Source organism: Arachis stenosperma, chromosome 5, assembly GCF_014773155.1.
Source record: "Arachis stenosperma cultivar V10309 chromosome 5, arast.V10309.gnm1.PFL2, whole genome shotgun sequence".
Lineage (NCBI taxonomy): Eukaryota > Viridiplantae > Streptophyta > Magnoliopsida > Fabales > Fabaceae > Arachis > Arachis stenosperma.
This window is the reverse complement of record NC_080381.1, coordinates 21,580,630-21,604,246: the sequence shown is the minus strand read 5'-3', so window position 1 is coordinate 21,604,246 and position 23,617 is coordinate 21,580,630. Positions and strand designations below refer to the sequence as shown.

Here is a 23,617-nt window from a genome sequence, read left to right as displayed (position 1 = left end):
CGGCCGTTGTCAAATGACAACCAGAGAATATCACTATGTGAAAATTGTTACAACACATAGACTTCTTTCTCTCACCGGCACCCCAGTACACCCACACTCTCTCAAAGCAAATATCTAACTACACCTCACAACACTCTCTAAAAAGGAGTACAGAGGAAAAGAAAAATCAGATACAAGCTTAAAGTGTTTCTGACTGGTGCAAAAACAAATGGAGAACTTATCCTCATATTTATAGCCTAGGCCACCCACTCCATTTGCTATCCTAAGCAATGTGGGACTAATTCAACCAAATCCTAACAAGTGAGACTATGGCAGGCGATGATAATCAGTTGTATCAGCTCAATGATATTGTCTAAATTATTAGAAACATAAATGAAGAGGCTAAAATTTTTATATATGAATAATTTTAATATGAAATACAAAAATATTTGATCATTTTGGTGTTCTATACAGTTGTGGTAGTAGCACAAAACGTCACTGACGTTTTGTAATAAAAAAAATTTTTAATCATAAAAGAACAAAACGTTACTGACGTTTTGTAATAAAAAATATTATTTTAATTATTAAAACACAAAACGTCACTGACGTTTTGTTAAAAAATTATTATTTTAATTGAAGAAACACAAAACGTCACTGACGTTTTGTAAATAACCATAGTTTTGTTTAACACACAGTTTGGTTCATGATGAAGGATTTTCCCTCTAGTAATACAATATTAAAAAGAAAAAGTCTAATGAAGAAGTTAGTGTTTTTTTTTCTTTTAACTGTAAAAGCTTTTGCTATTTAAATATATAGATAAAAGTAAACATTTTTATTACGTAATGTTTATTGGAGTTTTTGTATATTTAAAAAATTAGAGTGATAACGCGCATATGTATATATGTACTTTGATTAAATTATTTTCATACATAATGTATTGAATTAGGGTTTAATGTACTAGTTAGATAAATTATTTTCATAAATTTGTTTATCAATTATTTTTATTGAACTATTTTTTATTAAATTATTGAGATAAAATTTTGTTGATAAATTGTTTTTATACATTTGTTGGATAGGTAAGTTAACTATTTATTAATTAGATTTTTTAAATTATTTTTCTGCTATCACGACTTAAAGATTAGTTTTATTATAACTATATAATTTTTGCATCGGATTAGGACATTTTTAATAATAATTTATATTCCAGTCTTGTATGTATTAGAATTTAATTAGGGTGTGGTTATTTTTATGATATGTTATAGCTAAGTAGGTGTATCTACAATGTTTAGAGACAATAGAATATATCTCTGCATGAGCAGATTATACCTTATTTAAAAAGGATTGGTTTGTTCATCTGGCTAGGTTGAACAATCGTTGGTTCTGATTTGTCCGGAGACGCACACGTTTCACATGCCATTTAGAGAGTGTACTATCATGCTGTAGGATGTGGTGTACCATCTGGGATTGCCTGTTGATGGAAAGGCTATTAGTGGGTACCTCACTAACTTCAAACAATATATGAAAGATGGCAAACTAGCTTGAGAGTGGTTTCAGGAATTATTCGGTGAGCTGTCGCCGCCAAATAAAGTTAAACAAATGACAGTCCAATACACATGGTTTCATGAGAGGTTTAGAATGCTGCCAGCCGATACGAGTGATGACACTATTTGCATTTACGCACGTGTATACATCATGTGCTATCCATCCAGCCGTTTGGTGATAAGGGTGCGAACTGGGTCCACAATATCAAACCAATAGTCAAACTCTACCTCTGTCTTCGCATATGTAGCATTCACAAGTAGCCTTTTCGCATTCTGTCCCTTAAAACTGAAGGAAAAATTAGCCGCGACATGACGAATGCAGAATGCTTAATATGCATGGAAAAGTAGTCAACCACTATCAATTGTCTCTAGAGCAGCCTTAATGGCATTGTGCCTGTATTTGCTTATTATATTACCTTCTCTTTAACAATAGTTTTGTCTTTTAATAAAAAATTTTTTAAATCTTAATTACAATTAATACACGTATCAATTAAGACATGAATTGAAATAGAAAAAAAAAAAACAAAAAAGATAGGTTGAAATTGAATATAAAGAGAATTACTCTACTTTTTATCCAATTTCTTGATACAACAAAAAATGGACTCTTCAACCTAACTTGTTTACACCATAATTTAGAAATTGAATTAAATGGATTCACTTAACCTTCTACCAAATTTTCTGATGTAACAAAAGAGAAACTTACTCAACCTCATTTGTCAACACCATGGTTTCATCACGAAACTAAAAATACTTTGACACTTTTGACACTACTCTAATTACTTTATATGATGATTATATAGTTTAGGAGATATTTATATAACCTTTTATTAATTTAAAATAAACAAAATCATAAGCTCACAAATATAAAACTCAATTTAGTAACTAAATAAACAAATAATACTTGAACTCTTCATATTATGAACATTTGAAGCATGTATCATTCTCATCCTCTTCAAAAAATATTCGTCTTCGAATCTTGTAGTTGAAAAAAATAATAGATGAAAAGAATAAATACAAAAAAGATAATTTCTATTTTTTTTCTTTTTGCATTGTATACTTTTTTATTTTTTTTTTTAAAATAATGAAATCAACAAGAATGATAAAAATAATAATGAAACACAAAAAAAAAAGACAAAAATGACAAAAACATAAGGAAGGACGTGAGAAATACTGGAACTCTTTTTTTGGGACACAAGAAAAACAAATATAGATTAATAAAGATTATTCTAATACTTAAAATCTGATACCAAATGATACGAAATAACAACTAATGATAAACAAGAAGATAAAAATTGAAATAGAAAAAGATGAATTGAAATTAAAAATAAAAAATAGAAAACAAAAAAGATAGGTTGAAATTGAATAGAGAATCATTATATTTTCTACCCAATTTTTTGATACAACAAAAAAGAGTCTCCTCAATCTAACTTGCCCACACTATAATTTCGGAATCGAACTCAATCTTCTATCCAATTGCGTGATACAACAAGAGAGGTATTCACTCAACCTCACTTGTGCATATCATGGTTTCATCATGAAACTAAAAAGAATTTTTCAAATATTTAAATTACTCTATATGATTACTACAATAGTTTAAAATGTATTTATAACCTCTTATTAGGTTAAAATAAAGAAATCCTAATCCCATAAATATAAAGTCCAATTTAATTAAATTGAAAAAATTAAAATACATCCAATTAAATTGAACATTTTAAAAGTATAAACTAATAACTTCTAAATAATATTTGAACTCTTTATATCACGAGCATTTGAAGCATGTATCATTCTCCTCCTTTTCAAAAAAGATTCGTCCTCGAATTTTATAATTAAAAAAATAGTGTATGAAAAGAACAAATATAAAAAAGATAATTTCTTTTTTTTGCACCATATACTTTTTTTATTTTTCTTCTAAATATAAAATCAACAAGAACAACAAAATAATAAGAAAATACTAACAAGAAGAAAAGAATATAAAAAAAGACGTAAGAGACCTTTGACTTTTTTTTAGGACAAGAAAAATAAACATAGATTAATAAGGATTCACTTAATACATGATATCAAATGATAAAGAAGAAAAGAAGATAAACAAAAGACATGAATTAAAATTGAAATAGAAAAAAAAAAGCTTGAAATTGAATACAAAGAGAATTACTTTACTTTTATCCAATTTCTTGATCCAATAAGAAATGACTCCTCAATCTAACTTGTTCACACCATAATTTGGGAATTGAATAGAAGGGACTCACTCAACCTTCTACCTAATTTTTCGATGTAACAAGAGAGAAATCCACTCAACCTCACTGCTTGTTCACACCATAGTTTCATCACGAAACCAAAAAGTATTTTGACACTCCTCTAATTCCTTTATATGACGACTACAATAATTTAAAAGGTATTTATAATTTTTTACTAGGTTAAAATAAAGAAACCCTAAGCCCACAAATATAAAATTCAACTTAGTAACTAAATGAATAAAATCAAAATAAATCAAATTAAATTGAACATTCTAAAAATATAAATTAATAACTTTTAAATAATACTTGAACTTTTCGTATCACAAATATTTGAAGCACATATCATTGTTGTTCTGTTCTCCGCGACAATCCAAGAAAAGACAGCCGCTATAAGTGGTGGTGACTTAGCCGCGATTAGGGAGACACAAATTTGGAGTTCTCCACCGCTGATAGTTGCTATTGAAGCACCACATGCTTCTCCCTTTTCCTTCGTGGGAGTCTCGGCCTTGCTTTTGGCTTCGTCGTCGTCGATGTCACAACCGCCAAATGCCGCTACTAAAGATCTAAGAGCTATTTTTGACTGGATTTATGAATTTAAATTTTGAATTTTTGTGGATTTTTTTTATTACACATTTTCTGTTAGAAATGAATCTAAATTTTCTGTAAATAATTTTGTTAAAATTGATTCATAATTTGTTAGTTCTTGACTTGTTGTAGTTGTTGAATTTGTTATTGAATTTTCTTTTGAATCTGAAGCTTGATCTGCAAATATTTTTTCATAAAATTTTGCCAAATACAAAGCGCTAAAAAGAGATTTTGCATTTTTATATAAAAATTTATCTGTAAATCTAAATTTATAATCCATTGATGAAGTAGCAAAATTTTATAATCATGCATATGAACACAATTTGCTTAAGCTATAAATTTGTCATAATACTCACTGATAATGCTCGTTTGGATTATTTTAAATTTGCCAAATCATTCAAAAAAAATTGATAAAATGGTCGACAAAAACACCATTAAAAAGGAAAAAATAAAATAGAAAGAAATGAATAAAATTAGATAGAAATAAAAAAAGAATTTACTAGATCAGAGAAAATTTAAAAAAAAAAATCTACAAGAGAGGAATCTATTTTTACTCATTACACACCATAATTAGTTTTTATTGACTTCTAAATACATAGATAAAACAATTAATCTATTTATTATTGTAATCTCAGTTTTGTTGATAGTAGGTTATAAAGTAAGTAAACGATCCATTACGTGTATCTCTATTTAGATGATTTTGATTATCAGAAAATATTAGGCAGCCAAATATTTTTTAAATTAACTAGTACTCTAACGAAATTGTATGCTTACGTATGCTTTTTTTCTGTATTTTTTTTATATGTACTGTTTTTAATTTTCCTTCTTCAATATATCTACTTTTTTTCTCTTTTTTTTTTATGTTTTCTTCATTTTCTACTTCTTTTAATTCTGTATCATCATCATATATATATCTTCTTTTTTTTTGTTCTCTTTTAATAAAGAACAATAACAATGAGAAAAAAAATCAATGATATAGTAATATTCAAACTTTATTATAGACAAAATATCCACTATTAATTCAGATGTTCAATAGAATAAAAGATAGATATATAAACTAATATATATATATATATATATATATATATATATATATATATAGTGTTACAGTTAAAAATTTTTTATGTCATAATTAAAAACGTTTGATAAAAAAAATATTTTTAATATATTCTAATAGGTTAAAAAAAATTTTATCCTCATCTTTCTTTTTTCCTCTTTTAGTTACATCATCTTATAACTATTTTAATTTGACCCGTTTAAAAGGAAAAAAAATTATAATAACACCAAAAAAATAAAAATAAAAAACATAATAACAACAATAGCAATTAAAGAAAAAGAAGGATTCTTAGAAAAGAATTCTAAACAGTTCTATATAGCTGTGCGCTTCTAGGGTTTGAGAGTTTCTATTAGAGTTTGTATGCCAACTAGAGTTTGAGAGTTTCTAATTTGTGAGTCTGTCTTTGAAGGATCTAAGAGTGAGAGATTAACCTACTAATCCTAAACACACCTTGTGAATTTTGAATGGCATTAGAGGATACTCGGAGGACTCAGAATCCCATCTTTTTTGGGATCAAATGAGGAGGAAGTGGTAAATTTAGGAGAGGAAGACGTGAGAACAGGAATCGAGAATTGTTTCCGGAGCCTAATAGGAAGGCTGATGGCGGATAAGGGTTTTAGCTCGGGGACAATGGAAGGAGCTTTCAACGCCATATAGAATCAACCAGAAAGTATAAGGGTCAAGGCTCATGGATATAATATTTTTCAGTTCTTTTTTAATAAGGAGACGAATATGTTTAGAGCTGAAAGTGGTTCACCTTAGCTTTTCAAACAATTTATCATTCATCTAAGGAAATGGCATACGATAATGAGAATTGAGGAAGAGGATTATACACATATTCCGATCTGGATATAATTTTGGAGCATGCCAGAATATTGCAAAACAAAGGAAGCAGCTAGAAAGATAGGAGGAAAGATCGGTGAGGTCATGGAAGCTGAAATATATATGATACGAGGTAAGAAAGACAGAACTATGAAGGTTAGAGTTTATATTGATGTTACTAAAACTTTGAAACAAAACATCAAAATTGTTAGTCCTAATCAAACTATTTTTAACATTGCCTTGAGATATGAGAGAATAGGAATCTACTGCTGTTTCTATAGTTTTATAGCCACGAAATCAGAAATTGCAGCAACTATATGAAAGTATTAGCAGAATAGCAAACAGTGAATAAAAAATGGAGGCTAAATTTAAAAGCACGCAGACCAACTTGGGTGGAAGATAGCAGAGCAGAAGGAAAACAATAACCTAAATAATAGAAGAGAAACCAAACTTGAATCGCCAGATAAAAAATTCACACCAGTCAATTTGCTAAGGAATTTTGCAAACCTTTCAGTTTCAGACACACAAAGAATCCAATCACCTGACCATTCACCCAATCAATCAACACAACACATTTTTATACCCACACAATTGTAACAATTGTACAACCAAAAAGGTATCTAACACCTCTCAAGATCACCAATAAAAACCAACCTAATAATCTCAAATCAATCAAACACACAAAACTTTTAAATCAACAACATTGAATATCACACAATAACCATAAACCAACTTGAACCCCTTGTTTACCCACCTAATAAACCCCAATACATGGAACAATCCGAAAATTTTTGCTCAGGAATTAACTATCAAACCACATAAAAGACTGAAACTTAAACACCTAACCAGGAATATGGAGAATGAAGGGAATGTGGAGAGAATTGCTGGCTTTAAACGAACCTTAAAGCAAAAAGATCAAAAGGAGAAAGAGGAGAGGGCAGACTTGATGGATATGAATATTGTAGAAAGGGTGAAGGGTGTCATCCCCAAACTGGCACCCTGTATGCCATGAAGATAATCATGTGAAACTATCGGAGTTTAAGAAAACCCTTAACAGTTCACAACATTAAAGGGATGAGAATACCCCATTCTCCCGAGGTATTGTTCCTTTGTGAAACAAAACAACAGCCCTCGTTTGTGGAATGACAGTTACAAAAATGTGGGTTTACAAAATTCTATCATGTAGCATCGAATGGCGTAGCGAGAGGTCTAACATTGACATGGATAGAAGAATTTAATGTGAAGGTTATAAGGGAAGAAGGATTTTGCATGGTGTTTGCTGCTATCGATTTCGAGAGAAATATAAGGTAGAATGTGATTGAAGTCCACTTGCATAGTACTGACCACATTCAGGTGAACCAATATAAAAAACTACTGGAAATTATTGATTCTTTAAATGACAGATATCTAGTTATTGGAGATTTCAACGCAATTACAGCTGCACATGAAAAAGAAGAGGCATTGAAAAATCACCCCAATCAATTAGACAATTTCAAGAATTTATAAATAGTGGACAACTTGTGGATATGGGATTCATATGTGAAAAATACATATGGTGGAACAGAAGTTGCCAAAACAGAGTAATAAGAGAAAGGCTAGACAAGGGGCTAATCTCGATAACTCTAAGAGAAGAATATCCAGCTGTAACTATCACTCATTTAGAGGACACAGAATCATATCACAAGCCTATCTTAATGTGTACCAAGCCAGTTTTTCAAAAAGCCAAACGTAAATTTCACTTCTAAGAAAGACGATGTGAAATGGAAAGGATGGATGAAATAATAAAGGAAGGTTTAGAAAATAAATGTCCCTAGATCTTCAATGTACAAGCTTTATCAAAAGTTAAAACAGTGTAGACACGACTTAGTCAAATGGCAAGTTTCGGGTGCCAATACTTCAAAAAAAGTAATTGAAAGACCTGAGGCTAACTCAGCCAGCAGCAATAGAAAAGGTTCAAATATTGAAGATTGAAGGCAAACTGGCGGTTACCATCATAAGTGAAGAAAGATTTTAGAAAGAAAAATTCAGAACTAATTGGCTCAAATGGGGTGACCAGAATACAAGGTATTTTCATGCACAAAACCAAGATCGAAATAGGAGGAATAAAATCTGGAAGTTAGAAGATGAAAAGGGCAATTGTTGTACTACTTCCAACACAATTGGAGCATGTGCACAGAAATACTATGAAGAATTATTCTTGGCAGACCCTACCCAAGATCCTAATGAACTAATGGGAGGCATAGGAAGAAAATTGACGGCAAATATGAATCAGTTCCTTATTAAACCTGTTATGGAAGAAGAGATCAAAAGGGCAATTTTTTCTATAAATTTAGAAGCAGCTCCAAGGGAATGATGGGTTTACCACGAAATTTTACCAATTTTACTGACAAATTATCAAGTCTGATGTAATTCAAGTAGTTAAATTTTTTTAGGGGAGGTAAAATCCTTAAAGGATTTAATCATACACAAATTTGTTTAATTTCAAAGATACCTAATGCTACATCAATGAATCAAGTGAGGCCGATTAGCCTTAGCACTGTCTTCTACAAAATTATTTCAAAAATTTTGGTTCATCGTTTCCAACCTTTCATAAATTTACTTATCAGTGAAAATCAGAGAGCCTTTATTAAAGAAAGATTAATAAGTGATAATATCCTAATTGCTCATGAATGCATGCACCACCTTAAAACTAAGGAGCATGGAAGAGAGGAAATGAAATTTAAAGTTGACATGAGTAAGGCTTACGATAGAGTAGAGTGAAATTTTGTATGGTACATTATGAAAAAATTGGGTTTTTATTCAAAGTGAACTCGATGGATGAAGGAATGTGTTTCTTCAATCTCTTATTCTATTATTGTGGGTGGATCACCAACTGATTTTTTTAAATCAAGTAGAGGACTCCGACAAGGAGATCCTCTTTCACCATACCTATTTCTTATTTGTGCAGAAGGCTTGTCCTATTTGCTCCACAAAGAAAAACAGAATAATGTAGTGCAAAAACTCAAATTGAACAATAGATTCCCCTCCATCTCACACCTACTCTTTGCAGATGACTCATTACTTTTTTGTAAGGCCACAAAGCTAAACTGTGACAATTTGTTGCGAATCCTAGAACAATATGGCAACATGAGTGGACAAAAAATAAATTTGAGCAAATCTACCGTATTTTTCAGCAAGAACTCTCCCAACAAATTCGGACTGTTTTGGCTAATACATTAGGAGTTCAAAATAATGGCGCTCAAGATAAATATTTAGGGTTGCCATCTATAGTAAATAGGTCTAAGAACGAAACCTTTTTTTATTAAAAATAAGGTAGAAAAGAAATTGGTGCATTGAAAAAGAACATTCTTACCCACTAGTAGAAGGGAGATACTTATAAAGGCAATAGGATCAGCAATTCCAGTATAGACTTTAAGCTGCTTTAAATTATCTGACTCATTACTGGAGAAATTACATAGAATGATGATGTAATTTTGGTGAGGACAGAAAACTAATGAAAAGAGAATGCACTGGGTCAACTGGGATATCATGAGTCGAGACAAGAATCATGAAGGATTAACCTTCAAAGATCTCAAGGCTTTCAACTTGGCAATGCTAGGCAAATAAGACTGGCGGCTTCTCACAAACACTCACACACTCTTTTACAAAATCTATAAAAATAAGTACTTCAAGTACTCATCATTCTTGGAAGCAAAAGCAGGTAACAGATCTTCATGGGCTTGGCAAAGCCTCTTAGAGGATAGAAAAGTACTAGAAAAAGGAGTAAAATGGAGCATAACGGCACAAAGTTCAATTAAGATTAGGCAAGACCCCTAGTTTGGAGATCAGGCTCCTTTCAGAATCCCAAATGGTGAATGCAATGATGATAATATTACCTGGGTGCGACAACTCATTATAGAGAATGGAGACTAGAACCCCCAACTGCTTAGCCACAACTTTAGTATTGAAATAGCTCAGCAAATCCAGCAAATTTCTATCATATGCAAAAATCGGAATTAATTAAATGGACACTTCACACTTCTGGTGCTTACTTAGTCAACTCTAAATACAATGTGGTATACCAATTTTTTCATTCTCTTATGGATAACCTCCATGAACGCCTTCAAAACAAGATCCTGTGGCAGAGTATTTGAAAACTTCAGTGTCAACCAAAGATTAAAATATTTGTTTGGAAGCTAATACATGATGGGTTACCAGTAATGCATAATTTGAATAAAAGAATACTAGAGGAATCGACAAGACTTGTCCGATCTGTCAAATTCCTCCAGAGACGCTACAGTGTTCTGTTTTGCAGTGATGAACGCATGGATCAATTCCGATTTAGCAAGCATAATACCTATAGATTCAACAATGACAACACAGAATTGGTGGAAACAAGTTGTGGGTATGTTGAAGTAAGAACCAACCGAATTTGAATGAAAAATGCTCAAAAATAGCTTACCTCCTGTGACAATCATGGCTAGCTAGAAATGCTTTTATTTTTGAGAAAAAAAGAATATGTATTAAAAAAATTCTGTCTCAAACAGTAGAAAAATTCGAAAGATTTCAAAGAATTCGTCTCAATGGAACATGTTAAAGAAGAAAACAGCGTACTTCTTCCGTTTTTGCTTCTCATTTCTTCTTGATTCTATTTTCCTTACTTCAAGCTTTCGAAAGCTTTTCCTTAGTTTACTATTCATTATTTATCTTTTGGAAAATTTCTACTCAGAGTCAGATGTATTGATTTATATATGTTTTCTTTTCTAATGCAATAAAATACTATGTCTTTTGATAAAAAAAAAAAGTTAAAGAAAAAAAAGGAGATAAAAAATATACAAGGAATGTCTAATTCACAGTCATTACTAAACTTAAATTAAGACTTAATTTTTAAAAATACTTGTATATATAATAATATTGATTTATTTTTTTATTTTTAAATATTTGATTTTTTAATTTATATATATATATATATATATATATATATATATATATATATATATAATATTATGGATATTTATCTTCGGGATGAATAGAAAATAGACCGTAAAATTCGGCATATACACGTCACTCCTGAAACAACTACGACTGTGTGTACAGGGTATTGTGGTTTAATAATAGACAATTATTTGGTAACAAACGAAATATAAACTTACAAATATTGAATTCATAATTTAATGGTTTCGTTTTGCTCATCTCATTTGAATTTAAAATGGTGTTAAATTCTCCTTTTCTTTTATTTTATTGATTAAAAAAAAAACATAAACTATTGAAGAGAGAGGTTATCAAAATTCAAAAACAACATTTATTATTGTTTAGTGGAAAAAACGCATGATGGTCAAACCAGAAAGAAAAAATATGTGGAAAAATGTATAAGTCAAAAATAGCGCTCGACTAGAATTTTATTTTTATTTTCTTGATGATAATATATACTATGCCGAAAAAAATCGTTGTATGTAGACTTGTAGTTGTAACCTTTAACTTGTCCAATTGAACATTATATATGGCTGTAAAATGAGTTGTAACAAAATTAAAATGCTTCTTATCAAAGAGATAGAGAGAGAGAGTTGGTGGTTTGATGAATTAGGATGGGCAATTAGGAAACAAAAGCAAGAGAAAGAGGGAGATGTTGCAGCTTCCAATTAACCGATTATTTGGTACTACATTCAAGAAGCAGCATCGAATATTGACCTAAAGAAAAGTAACGACACTTTTAATTTGGCCAATATGGTGTAAACAAGAACAACATAAAAAGGACAAAGGAAGAAGAGTACAAATTAAATTAGCCATGTTGTTCCAAAGTTCATGTAAATTAGAAAAAAGCTGCAAATCAATTTAAATTTGACCCACTACTATATGTTGAGTCGGTGTGGTCCAAGTGCGCGGTTCGGACTTTTCTTGTTTTTGGGTATGCAACTATGCATGCTCGAATCTGTGTTCCTTGTCACCCATCAAATCATCAAAAATCAAATTCATAGCATATGCCAAACCTGTGGCTTCATTTTGTGCTCTCATGAAAAACGAATATCCACCACACCATTTCATTTCGCCGTGTCCTTAGTACAACAACAAGCCATGCTTCTTAATTATTTTCAATAACGTCAAGCTACTTTAGTTTAATTTGAAGGACTTTATTTTCAAAAATTGAGCACCATACCATAACATGCAATCACCACCATTCGATCAACTACTATACTACATCTAGTAATGTGTACACATTATTAATATTATTAAATAATAATAAATATCTGTTCATTGAATAGGGAGTAATTTTTATTTGTATCCTAAATCACATACACAGATTATTAATGAGCTGCCAATATTTTATAATACCGGCAAAGCATAGCAACATCTTATCTTGTCCCAGGTTTTAAAATACGTTGCCGCAAATAGTGCAGAGAAAATTGTTTAATTTGTAGCATGTGGCCCAAGAATTAAAAATGTTTTAATTTTCTTCATACAATTAAATTATTAATCAATGAAAACGTGGGTGTGGAGTGATGATTCTAAATAATATATCTATCCTATTGAAGTACCAAAAGCAAATTTTGTGGAAAAAAGATGATAATCAGTTGTTTAATTATATTATGACTGGACGTTACGATATCCCACTCAAAATGATGAATGCTCCATATATATTCAAAGAATATAATTAGAACTCTGTGATGTGCTACTAATATTGTTGTTGAACGAAGTTGAAAGTGGTATCTAGAATTGGCATCGTGTATTAAAATTATCCTTAAGATTTTAGTTATATTAATTATGTCTTTGAAATTGATAAAAATTATCAAATTAGTTATTAACTTTATATTAAGTGACTCATTTTAGTTTCTAAAATTGAGTATCATAAATTAAATTAATTCATCACCAATTCTTTTTATTTTTTAATTCAAAATTTTCAATATATTTAAATGTATTAATTTTAGTTCTATTTTTTATATATTGTTTAAATATAAATATTTTTATAAATTATTTTTAAAATTTTAATTTTAATTATACAAATTTTTTTCTTCAATAATAATATATGGAATATATATATATATATATATTTAATTAATATAGATATAATGATATCCATATTAATTTTAATTATAAAATCTATAAAAAAATACATCGAAGTTATATTTATATAACGGTATATGTATATACCATAATAAATTTATAATCATTTTCATTTTTTGTTTATTTTATTAGATAGAGTGGGATAAAAAAAGTCAATTTAAATCAATTTAGATGAATATAAGCATTTTCAACAGATATATTGATATATATCTTTTTGGTTGATATTAATATATGCCTCGTGTTATATTGATGAATAACAAGCCCTACGGCCAACCCAACAGCAACAACAGAAGCAGCAGCAATCAGTGGATTCATGATAAGTTCCTCTCATCCAAAAAAGGAGAAATAATTAATGATACAAATAACCAATTTTAATAAATTTTTTGTAATATATATATATATATATATGTTATTTTAAAAAAAATTATATGATTGATTAAACACGCATATTTTTATTTTCGTTAAAAAAAACGCATATTTTTAACAAAAAAATCAAGAATCAATTTTTTTTATTTTTTATTTTTATAAAATACACTTTTTTTGGACTTAAAAAATATATTTTAAATCAATCGTATAATTCTTTTAGTAAATAACATAATCATTGTTACAAAACGTACCTTAAACTTGTAAATGAGCTAGATGAAATAGGTTAGAGATGACACTAGGTATCGTTTGTTTTGAGGTACTGAGATAGAGACTGAGAGACTAATTTAGTATCGTGTTTGTTAGTTCAGAGACCGATACTAAAATTTCTGTCTCTGTCTCTAAAATTTCAGTACCTCCAAAAAGTAAGGACACAGGGGACTGAAATTTTTAGAGATGGAGACTGAAACTTTAATAACATTTTATTCCTAAAATACTTTCATTTTAATTAATTAATTTCAATTTTACTTTTTGTGCAAATTAAATTAGAGTTTCATTCTTGTTTCAATTCCTGTCTTCCATTTTGCACCAAACAGAATACTGAGATTTATTTCAATCCATGTCTCTTAGGTAGCGTTTGGTGGAGAGACAAAGACAAAAAGACTGAGACTGAGAGACAGAGACTAAAAAATAGGGATTGAAATAAATCTCAGCATTCTGTTTGGTGCAAAATGGGAGATAGGAATTGAAACATGAATGAAACTCTTAATTTAATTTGCACAAAGGGTAAAATTGAAATTAATTAATTGAAATGAAAGTATTTTAAGTATAAAATGTTGTTAAAGTTTCAGTATTCATCTCTAAAAATTTCAGTCTCCTACGTCCCTACTTTTTGGAAGTACTAAAATACTGAAAATTTGGAGACAGAGACAAAAATTTTAATACCAGTCTCTGAACTAACAAACACGATACTAAGTCTCAGTTTCTCAATCTCTGTCTCAATACCTAAAAACAAATGCTACCTAATCTCTGTTTTTCAGTCTCAGTATTTCCGTCTCTGTCTCTCCACCAAACACTACCTAAAAATGCTTGAAGTGTCTTCATGTCAGTTTCAAGACGGTCGTTGGAGGTATCTATAAGATACTCCGACACCTAAATTAGCAAGAATTTAAGTTAATTTATGTGAAAATTATATCGAGAAATGTCTAAGTTTGTTGGGATATTTATAAGAAGTGGTGATAACTTAGTCATCTAAATTGATGAATTTCTCTAAAGTGAGTGTATGGTTTTTTTTTTTAATTGCATGGGAAATTATCTCATGTCGCGTAGTTATTAGTGTTAAATTATTATAAAAAATTATATGATAAAAATTAAAATTTTAAAAATATTTATTAAAAGTATTTATATTTAAAAATATGTGAAAAAATGTATTAAAATTAGTGCACTCAAAGATATTGAGAATTTTCAATTGATAAAAAAAGAAAAAACTAGTGAAAGGATTAATTTGATGTACCATATCTAATTTCAAAGGCTAAAATGAGTTCCTTAATTCAAAGTTAAGAACCAATTGAATGCATCTATAATGATGACACAGTGAATGTAACATGGATAAATAATATTGCGACACATAGTCTAAACTGACACATAATCAAATAGTATCGTGACACATGATATATTTGTCCATGTCAGCATGCTACATGTCACTGATAGATTTATCATTATATTATTACACGTGATCAAACCATAAAGTAACATATATTACTAATAGTCTACAACATCAAATTATATCAACACTTTGTTAACAAAAAAAATCGAAGATTAACGTAATACATTTTTATTAATTTCAAAATATAATTAGTATGATTAAAATCATAAAAATAATTTGAATACACCATTTCAATTTCAGAAATTATTTGTGTTTAGCTCTATTATTGTCAGCATCAAGTCATAAAAAAGAGATGAAAAAGTGGCATTAGAAAAAAGCACTACTATTTTACGAATTAAACTTACATTAAAATTTAGATAAAAATTTAGATGTAATTAATTTTATATAAAATTAATAGTAAAAATTATTAAATAATTTGATAAATATGATGCTAAAAGTTAACACCTCTCAATCATCATCTTGAATTTCTACTTAAAAATTAACTAACGATATGACGCTAATTCTAGGAGCAAAAAAAGTTGGAAGAAGTTAGCGGAAAAGTGAGCAAAGAAAAATGGCTGATATTACGATATCACGTGGCAGATTTCCCCCATGAAAGTGAAAAGAATTGTTATTGCTTTCGAGTTTCACATGTGTTGGTAAATTGACATCTGTCACATAAAAATAAAATGGGTACAATCCATCTAGAAGCACTCACACATTATCTTGATATCTTCTGTTTTCTATTATTATATCCATATTGTGTGGCTTTCATTCGTATATTACGTCTCTTTTTCAATTGTCCGATTGTTTTTTGTTAAAATTGATAACTATAGCTACTAGCCCTTCTCATAAAGTGGGAAATATATAATAATTCAGAAAGATAATAAAGCACCAAACATATGAACATTATCCAAATCTATATTAAACATTATTTTGTCGTTCTTAATTGAAATCTGAAAACAGAGGAAGTGTGACTGTATGATACGGTTTCACACCACAGGCGGCAGGGGTACGTAGTTTGACCTTTTTTGTTTTGAGTTAATTACTTACCAGATACGATCGATGATGATACCATCATAATTTACGTCATCAATAATTCTAGCAATTAACGACGTGGATGCCACTATAATTAACTACTATGGCGAAAATTTAAGAAACAAACTAAACAAAATGGGTGTAAAACAGAAGCGTTGTCCGAGTTGGAGTCCTCAAAATTGACCATTTAAAATTCCTTGTCCAAAACAATGGTAGTGCTAATTTCTTGAATTTCCAAGAGGACCTTTACAGATTCACTTGTCCTACATCGGATAAGGATACAATAATGACAATTCTAATATTGCAAATGCAAGGTGGTCAACACATGCATTATAGCGTTCACGAGAAAACGAGGATTTGGATTTTTCTCTGAACAAGCATGAAAATTAAAGTGATCAAACAGAGAACACGGATTATAAATGTGTGAATCCTTGGATCCACCTCATAAAGTTTACTTTGGCCACCATCTTCTCTATGCTTTCATTAATGTATGTAATTTGTACCCTAATAATAGAAAGTAGTGGCGATCGTACTTGCTTTCACTCTCATGCTAATCCTTCTTCATCCACATATTATTCTTGCTCCATCTAAAAATCTTGAGTAGATTCGGATAAGCTTCAAATTTATACAATCACTACTGCGGATTGCAATTAAGATATATTAACCTATGTTCACTTTTTAGCTGACCATCACGCAAGTCTTTATTATGTCACTATCCATTCTCTTTTTCTTGACGTGATGTAATGTAAATATGTAAGCAACAACACTTATTTTTTCAAACTTGATTGAATGTAGTAAACATGTACCCTTCCCTTCCTTAATAAATCATAATTAGAAGTAACCAATTGAGATGGTGTGTCTAACAATAGATAATGAATAGTACTAGTAGGGTTAGGGTTGGGATTAGGTGTAGTCGTATATATGCGAATCTTGGATCAATCACAAGAAATGTTTTTGTCCATATTAGTTCTAGGTTCCTACGTTAATAATAAAAAAAAATAAGGAAAAACAAAAGGGTATATAAGATTTTTTTTTTTTTGGTGGGGTATATAAGATGTACGGTATATAGTTTTTGAAGAGAAAATGGGTTTTTTTTATCATAGACCTCGGGAAACCCGACCCAGAAAAACCAGCAGCCGGAGACTATGTTGCTCCAGAGAAGATGAGCTATTTTTTTTTATTTTTTTGGTCAGGAGAAGATGAGCTTTATAACACTCTCAGTTCTTATGGACCCTTATATAAGTACAAAGTTTCTTGCAACTCAAATGTTTAATTTGGGTTCAACCAAAATCTTATTAATCTTGTCCTTTGGCCCGTTCGATTTGCAAAAACATTAAAAACAAAAAAATCTTGGCACCAAAAACATGGCCTAATGCCAATACATGAAGTGTGTACAAAAACCCAAGTTAAGTTAGTTTAATGGTTAACCAAGTTGGGTTGGTCTAGTGGTTAGCTCACTAGTCCGCTTAAGCAAGTGTCGGGAGTTCAAATCCCGCCTTGTGCATGCAGCAACCCATTGGCCAGCGGCAAACCCTTAAATGGAGCTCAGTACCGCGACGGATTAGTCCTTGACCTGCCGGGTTGGGGAATACCGTGGGAAACCAAAAAAAAAAAAAAGTTAGTTTAATGGTTAGCTCACTAATCCGCTTAAGCAAGTGTCGGGATTTCGAATCCTGCCTTGTGCACGCAGCAACTCATTGGCCAACGGCTAACTTTTAAATGGAGCTTTGATCCGCGACAGATTAGTCTTTAATCTGTTTGCTGCTCTGGGAGGAATTCTAGGTTTGGGTGCGGGTTATTTCCGAGTCGGGTTGGGTTTCTGGCCGGCCTCGTAAATAAAAGTGTGTACAAAAAGAAAATGCAATCGTTAAGGTTCAATTCAACAAAAGAACTCCCTCATCAGAAGACAAATGACAAGAAATGTAAGCTGTAATTCTGTGAAGTGTAAATTACTGTAGTGCTTAGTGTTGCATAGTGACAGAATAAACCATTTTTCAACGAGTCAGATATAAAGGGAACAAATAATTTGTCTTGCCATTCATTTCCAAAGAATAATAGGATTCCCATAATTCATTCCAAGCAGTATCTAATGTAGTGTTTAGGTCTAAATATCCAACCAATGCTTTCCCCCAAATGTCACATTGTTGAAACTTGAAACAATAAATGTTGCAACCTGCAACTACTTTTTCCTAACTTCATTGTATATTCCTTCCTATAGAACTTTCTAACAGATTAATAGGGCTCTGCTGCAGTAACTTTGATGGGGCATTCAGGAACAGCTGTAATTCATATTCGAATTTTCTGCTTGCAAGAGGAACCAACTAAAAAGAGGCAACACAAGCAGAACAACATCATTTCATTGTGCATCTGAATCTGTTGAGACTGACTTTTCCGTTAATGCAGCGAGCTCTCTGTCTTGTTGTTTCTTCAGATACCTCTGTGCTGTTGCATTAACAATCTTGACAAAGAAGTTCATGAGCATGAGCCACACCACTGTGTTCCAGATTGATGTAAAAGACAAATCCCACTTTTTCCCCTGAAGATCATATATGAAAATTTTCAGCAAACTGAATAAAGATAAAAATAAAATAAAAAATTTATATACATAACTAAAAATCAACTAGATTTATGAGGCTGCTGTTCAATATTTGAGAAATTCAGCATTCAATTCAGCACAGAATCATTCATAAACATGAAACATTGCAGTACCTGAATTTTCGGGGAAACTGGCTGGGGTGCTTTCAGATACTTATCTTTCATTGCATGCAGATTAGCCACCACGCTAGGCAGGACTGAAGCAAAACCGGGTATATGACTGAGAACCCATATAAATTCATTCTCTATCCAGTCAAGAAGTTGATTATTGCAAACTGAGATGATAAATATTGTCTGCAAAAAAAGAATATATCATACAAGGTGAATTAGAAAAATAAAAAAGCTTGTCCCTAAGGCAACAGCTTGATTTGATTTCTTGTTTTTAAATAACAATAGATACTCTTCCTCACTCTAATTTACAACTTTGCTATATGCAGGGTCGTAAACCTTGATGTACAAAATGTTGAATGATCACTCTAATGCAGTGACCAAGCTACAAGTCTAAATATGGAGTAGAGTCCTCACAATGCAAACAAAAGGCTTAAACAAATTGCAAAATTAGGAAGTTGGGATAAATCTAAGATTCTCACAAACCTGTATGTGAGTTTTAATAATTGCCTTTCCAATCATGGTCGCAAGAAAAAATTCCCAAAACGGAATGCCAAATTGTCCACACATGATGCCAGCAAGGTCAAATAGAGGATTTGGCACCTGAAGTATAAATTCAGTTAATAGCTGTTTGCATGGTGATGAAGTACATAAATAAATGCAAGTGTTGTTAAAATTAAAGTCACTTTTTTAACATTTTGATAACACTTTTTTTTAGCAACACTCGTTAAAAAGTGTTGCTAAATAATCAAAAAACATTACTTTAATTTTAGCAAAACTTTTTGAAATACCATAGACATCATAGTCACCGTAGCATAGGTACACTAGAATGACCATATAAAAAGCATTCAAGTAATATAAATCCAAATACTCCTTGAAAAAAAATAATCTGCTGATACTATTTAATGGAGAAGAAAAAATTGTTAGACATGAAACATGTAGTCCATACTAACCGATGCAAGCACAAGAATGGTAACGAAATTCAAATGTTGAGCATGCGAAAGAAACCAGCGTTTGGCTTGATTCAGGATTCCTTTATCTTCGTTATCCAACTCTTCCATTGCATCCACTCTACTCCCAGACAAACGTGCTATATATACACATGAAGAGAGGCAATGAAATATTGCAAACTAAACTACTTATTAAAATCAGAAGATGGAGTTCAGAAATTTATGGACAAACTAAAGACTGTGATTCAAAGTATTTACTTTAAAATGAAAGTTTATGCAAACTAAAGAATTAATGAAGTATAAATATGGATTAACAATAAGTTTTTTTTCTAACAATATATATATATAGTTGGATTTGTTAACTCAAAAATTGATTTTAAGGAAATTTGTGTCTTGTTGGATATTTGGATTGCACAAATATAAGTGCATTGAAAATGGCAGAGTGACAAAAACGGACACAATGTACCTGCCCTGGAGATAAAGTAAGGTGGAAGCTCCCCTATAGCAGTTCCGAGACCCCATAGAATGGCCTCCAACTGAACTTGAGTCAAAATCCTGCTAAGTGGAACCCTTGAACCATATACTGACTGGAACAATGGTGGCCCAAATTCAGAACAGTCTTTATCAAGCCAAGAAGGACCTCTTTTTAATTGTATGGTATCATATGGAGCACTTTTCAAATCCACTCGGCCACATTGTGTTGCTTTAATTGTAAACAGTGCTATGTGTGGACCCAAATATAGAACAAATGTGTGCAAACCAGAGCCTGAAGAAAATAATGACAAGAGAACAGTTGAATAGAAAAATTTAAGATAATAAAAAAAAGTGCAGGAAAATACACAGACCCATGGACTACAAGTTGAATGATCAGGATGTTCAGAAATATATAAACTACATATTGCAAGCATCTTTTTTAATTTAAGTTCAAATCACAAAAGCTGCCTAAACATTAATTGACTTAGTATCCCTCAGTTACAGAATGTTCGTAATCCTTTTCTGGGTTATATTGGTACATGCCTATTTTTTCTTACCTAGGCCAATTGAAGATGCAACCCCAAGGGCAATCCACCACAGTCCAAAGCGGAAATATTCAAGAACCTCCTCACGATGCTGCAAAACAACAAGTATTTATATAAAGAGAATGTGTGTATGTGTAAGAGAGAGAGAGAGTTCACAGAATCAATGAAATTCCACCATATCACTAGTAACACTAAGGTTGAAATAAGTCTCCACACTGTGAATACTTGAGAGAGCTGAATGTTATCAACGGTATATTGCATATAGTAGACCAAAAGACAAAGAAATAAACTATTTCCCATAAAAAAATGTTTTGATCTAAAACTTTCACGCATGAATTACAAGGAATGGATATATACCTTCCCGTGAGGACCATCCAAGGCCATCAGCAATATGCTAAGAGTCCCTACCGCAACACTGAATAGCATGAGCCACCCACCTTTTGCCAACAAATACAATGTTGTTTTCTTCATGTATTGAATAACAGCCAATATGAAGAGTTTCAGTGTTTTGAAAGGTTGTGAGGTTAGTGTCAAATTTTCTAGCTCTAGACGGTGCTTATCGTGAAGCCCTGAAGAATAAAGAATTTCCAATCAGCATATGGAATATGTAAAAAACTTAGGATTAAAACCTGCTGGGTTTTCCTAATGATTAAGATAGAATAGCATGCATATTGTTTTGAATTACAAGTAATCCCTTAAAGAAAATATTATATTTATTTTAAAAAGGATTTCAAAACGTAATCACATAAAAACATGTCAGTACTGTAGAAAAAGGTCCAACACTAGCATTGTAACCAGAAACCTTTATGCTCTATGTTCATGACATTATATCTGTTTTCAGCTTCTATGGGGTATGGATCCTCTTCCTTCCCCACCTATCCAAAGTCCACAGTTTTTGAAATAAACTTGAATAACAATTTCATAGCTCTAATTGAGGAATTCAACCAAAAAGAAACTGTTACAAGTGAAATATATAGTTTCAAAACCCCTATCCAGGAATCTAACCCTTCAAAAGCATAGTAAACTATTGATTTACGCTAAGCCTGCTTAAAACCAGTCACCATCGCATGTGAAAGAAAATGAACAAGGTTTTCCATCACATAGATGGAACAATGTAACTCCATTCCTTTACCACCAATCCAAATAGAGTCTCCCATCCATCAAGCTAAACATAATACATTTTTGGTTTTAGGTAGTTCATCAATTAAATCAAATTATCATGTTCTCAAACACTATTTTTGGTATGGTATCAGCTTACTTTCCCCAGCAGCCCCCTTAAAAAAATAAAACGTGTCTCCCAGCCCATCCGAGAGAAACTGAGACTCCAAAAAGTCGATGCTTTCTAAGAACTGTTGAACAACAACAGCAGCAATAATATTTATGATAATAACATTAAAAATCCTCTTCCACCATACATTACATCATCAATCATCACCAGGACATCATCAGGACCTAAACTACAAAGAAAACACCACCACAGATCCAAAACCCAATGCCTGAGACTCCAAAGCAAAATCCCCCAACAAAAATCTATGCCGAAAGAGAACAACTAAATCTATCAAATATCTATTCTAAACAAAAAAAAAAAAAAAGATCAAATATTTAATATGATAGATTATATAATTAAAGATAAACCAGTTACCCCAAAAAGAAGAAAAGAAAAAAATAATAACAAAGTTCTCAATAAAACAGATCATGGATAGCTCCATGAGAGACTAACAGGGTTAGAAACAAATGAGAAGACTTGCCTGAGATGGACATGTCGGAGTGCTCAGAAGAAGAAGCTGCAGTAGTTTCAGACCCCATTACTTGTCACATACTAAAAAACAAAACTTTGGAGTTAGGGGAACGAAAAGACCAAAGCCTCAATACCCTCTCGCTACTACCGAACCCTTTCCAGCTTCGGGAATCACAATTAGGCCAACAAAGCGAAGATTTCACAGATCAACATAGATAAAATTTCCTCTTCGATTAGAAGGACCCACGAAGAGAAAAAGACGATGACAAAATTCTATATACCGATTGGGAATGCTTGAAGATGAATTTTGGAGATCTATGAAGCCAAAATCGTAGCTTTGCGTGAAGATCGGGACTGAGCCGTAATTTGTTGTTGCACTCCCTCTCCTTTCTCATGGAAGTCCTCCTTCTTCTTCCGCAACACTTTTTATGTCTTCCTTCACCTCAATTTTCACAATTAATATTTTTAATTATAAATAAATAAATAAATCGATACGAAAGTGAATCTCTAGGGTGAACATACAATGATGAGTTGCATGCATGCTCCTTCAATCTTCACCTTTAAATTCATACCTACAGTGCAATCTGTATGTGTTTAAATTAAATTAAAATTCCAATCCAAACTAACAAGAGAGCAAAATCTCAACAACATTAATTGGTTTAGATTTTATTTCTAAAAGATAGCATAAATTGAATCAAATTTTAAATCTAATTTTCACAATTATCTTAGTCCAATTCTAATCATACAATAATGTGTATAATATAACATTTTTATGATATGATTAAGTTTATACTTTTGTTATAATGAGTGTTTTTTGCTACGTAACTATAGTAAAATTTAAATCTATAATTTCATGCATACTATTCAAATTATTTATTACTAGACCAATCCAGATAGCTTAATTT

The 23,617-nt window shown here is 31.1% G+C and overlaps 1 protein-coding gene and 1 long non-coding RNA gene across 2 annotated transcripts; both read right to left on the bottom strand.

The window, feature by feature from the left end:
- Nucleotides 1-9,408: 9,408 nt before the first annotated feature.
- Nucleotides 9,409-10,894, bottom strand: LOC130978995 (uncharacterized). Its single transcript, XR_009086506.1, has 4 exons — nt 10,660-10,894; nt 10,413-10,554; nt 10,280-10,333; nt 9,409-10,191 (listed from the first exon to the last, which is right to left on the bottom strand). It is a non-coding gene; the product is annotated as an uncharacterized LOC130978995 (long non-coding RNA).
- A 7,417-nt stretch (nt 10,895-18,311) lies between these two features.
- LOC130982330 (vacuole membrane protein KMS1) lies at nt 18,312-23,148 on the bottom strand. The gene is made up of 9 exons (XM_057906299.1): nt 22,994-23,148; nt 22,723-22,793; nt 21,332-21,543; nt 20,987-21,065; nt 20,422-20,721; nt 19,959-20,095; nt 19,492-19,608; nt 19,012-19,191; nt 18,312-18,838 (listed from the first exon to the last, which is right to left on the bottom strand). The coding sequence occupies exons 2-9, from the start codon at nt 22,778-22,780 to the stop codon at nt 18,659-18,661; spliced, it is 1,263 nt and encodes a 420-aa protein (XP_057762282.1). The 5' UTR covers nt 22,781-22,793; nt 22,994-23,148; the 3' UTR covers nt 18,312-18,658.
- Nucleotides 23,149-23,617: the final 469 nt, after the last annotated feature.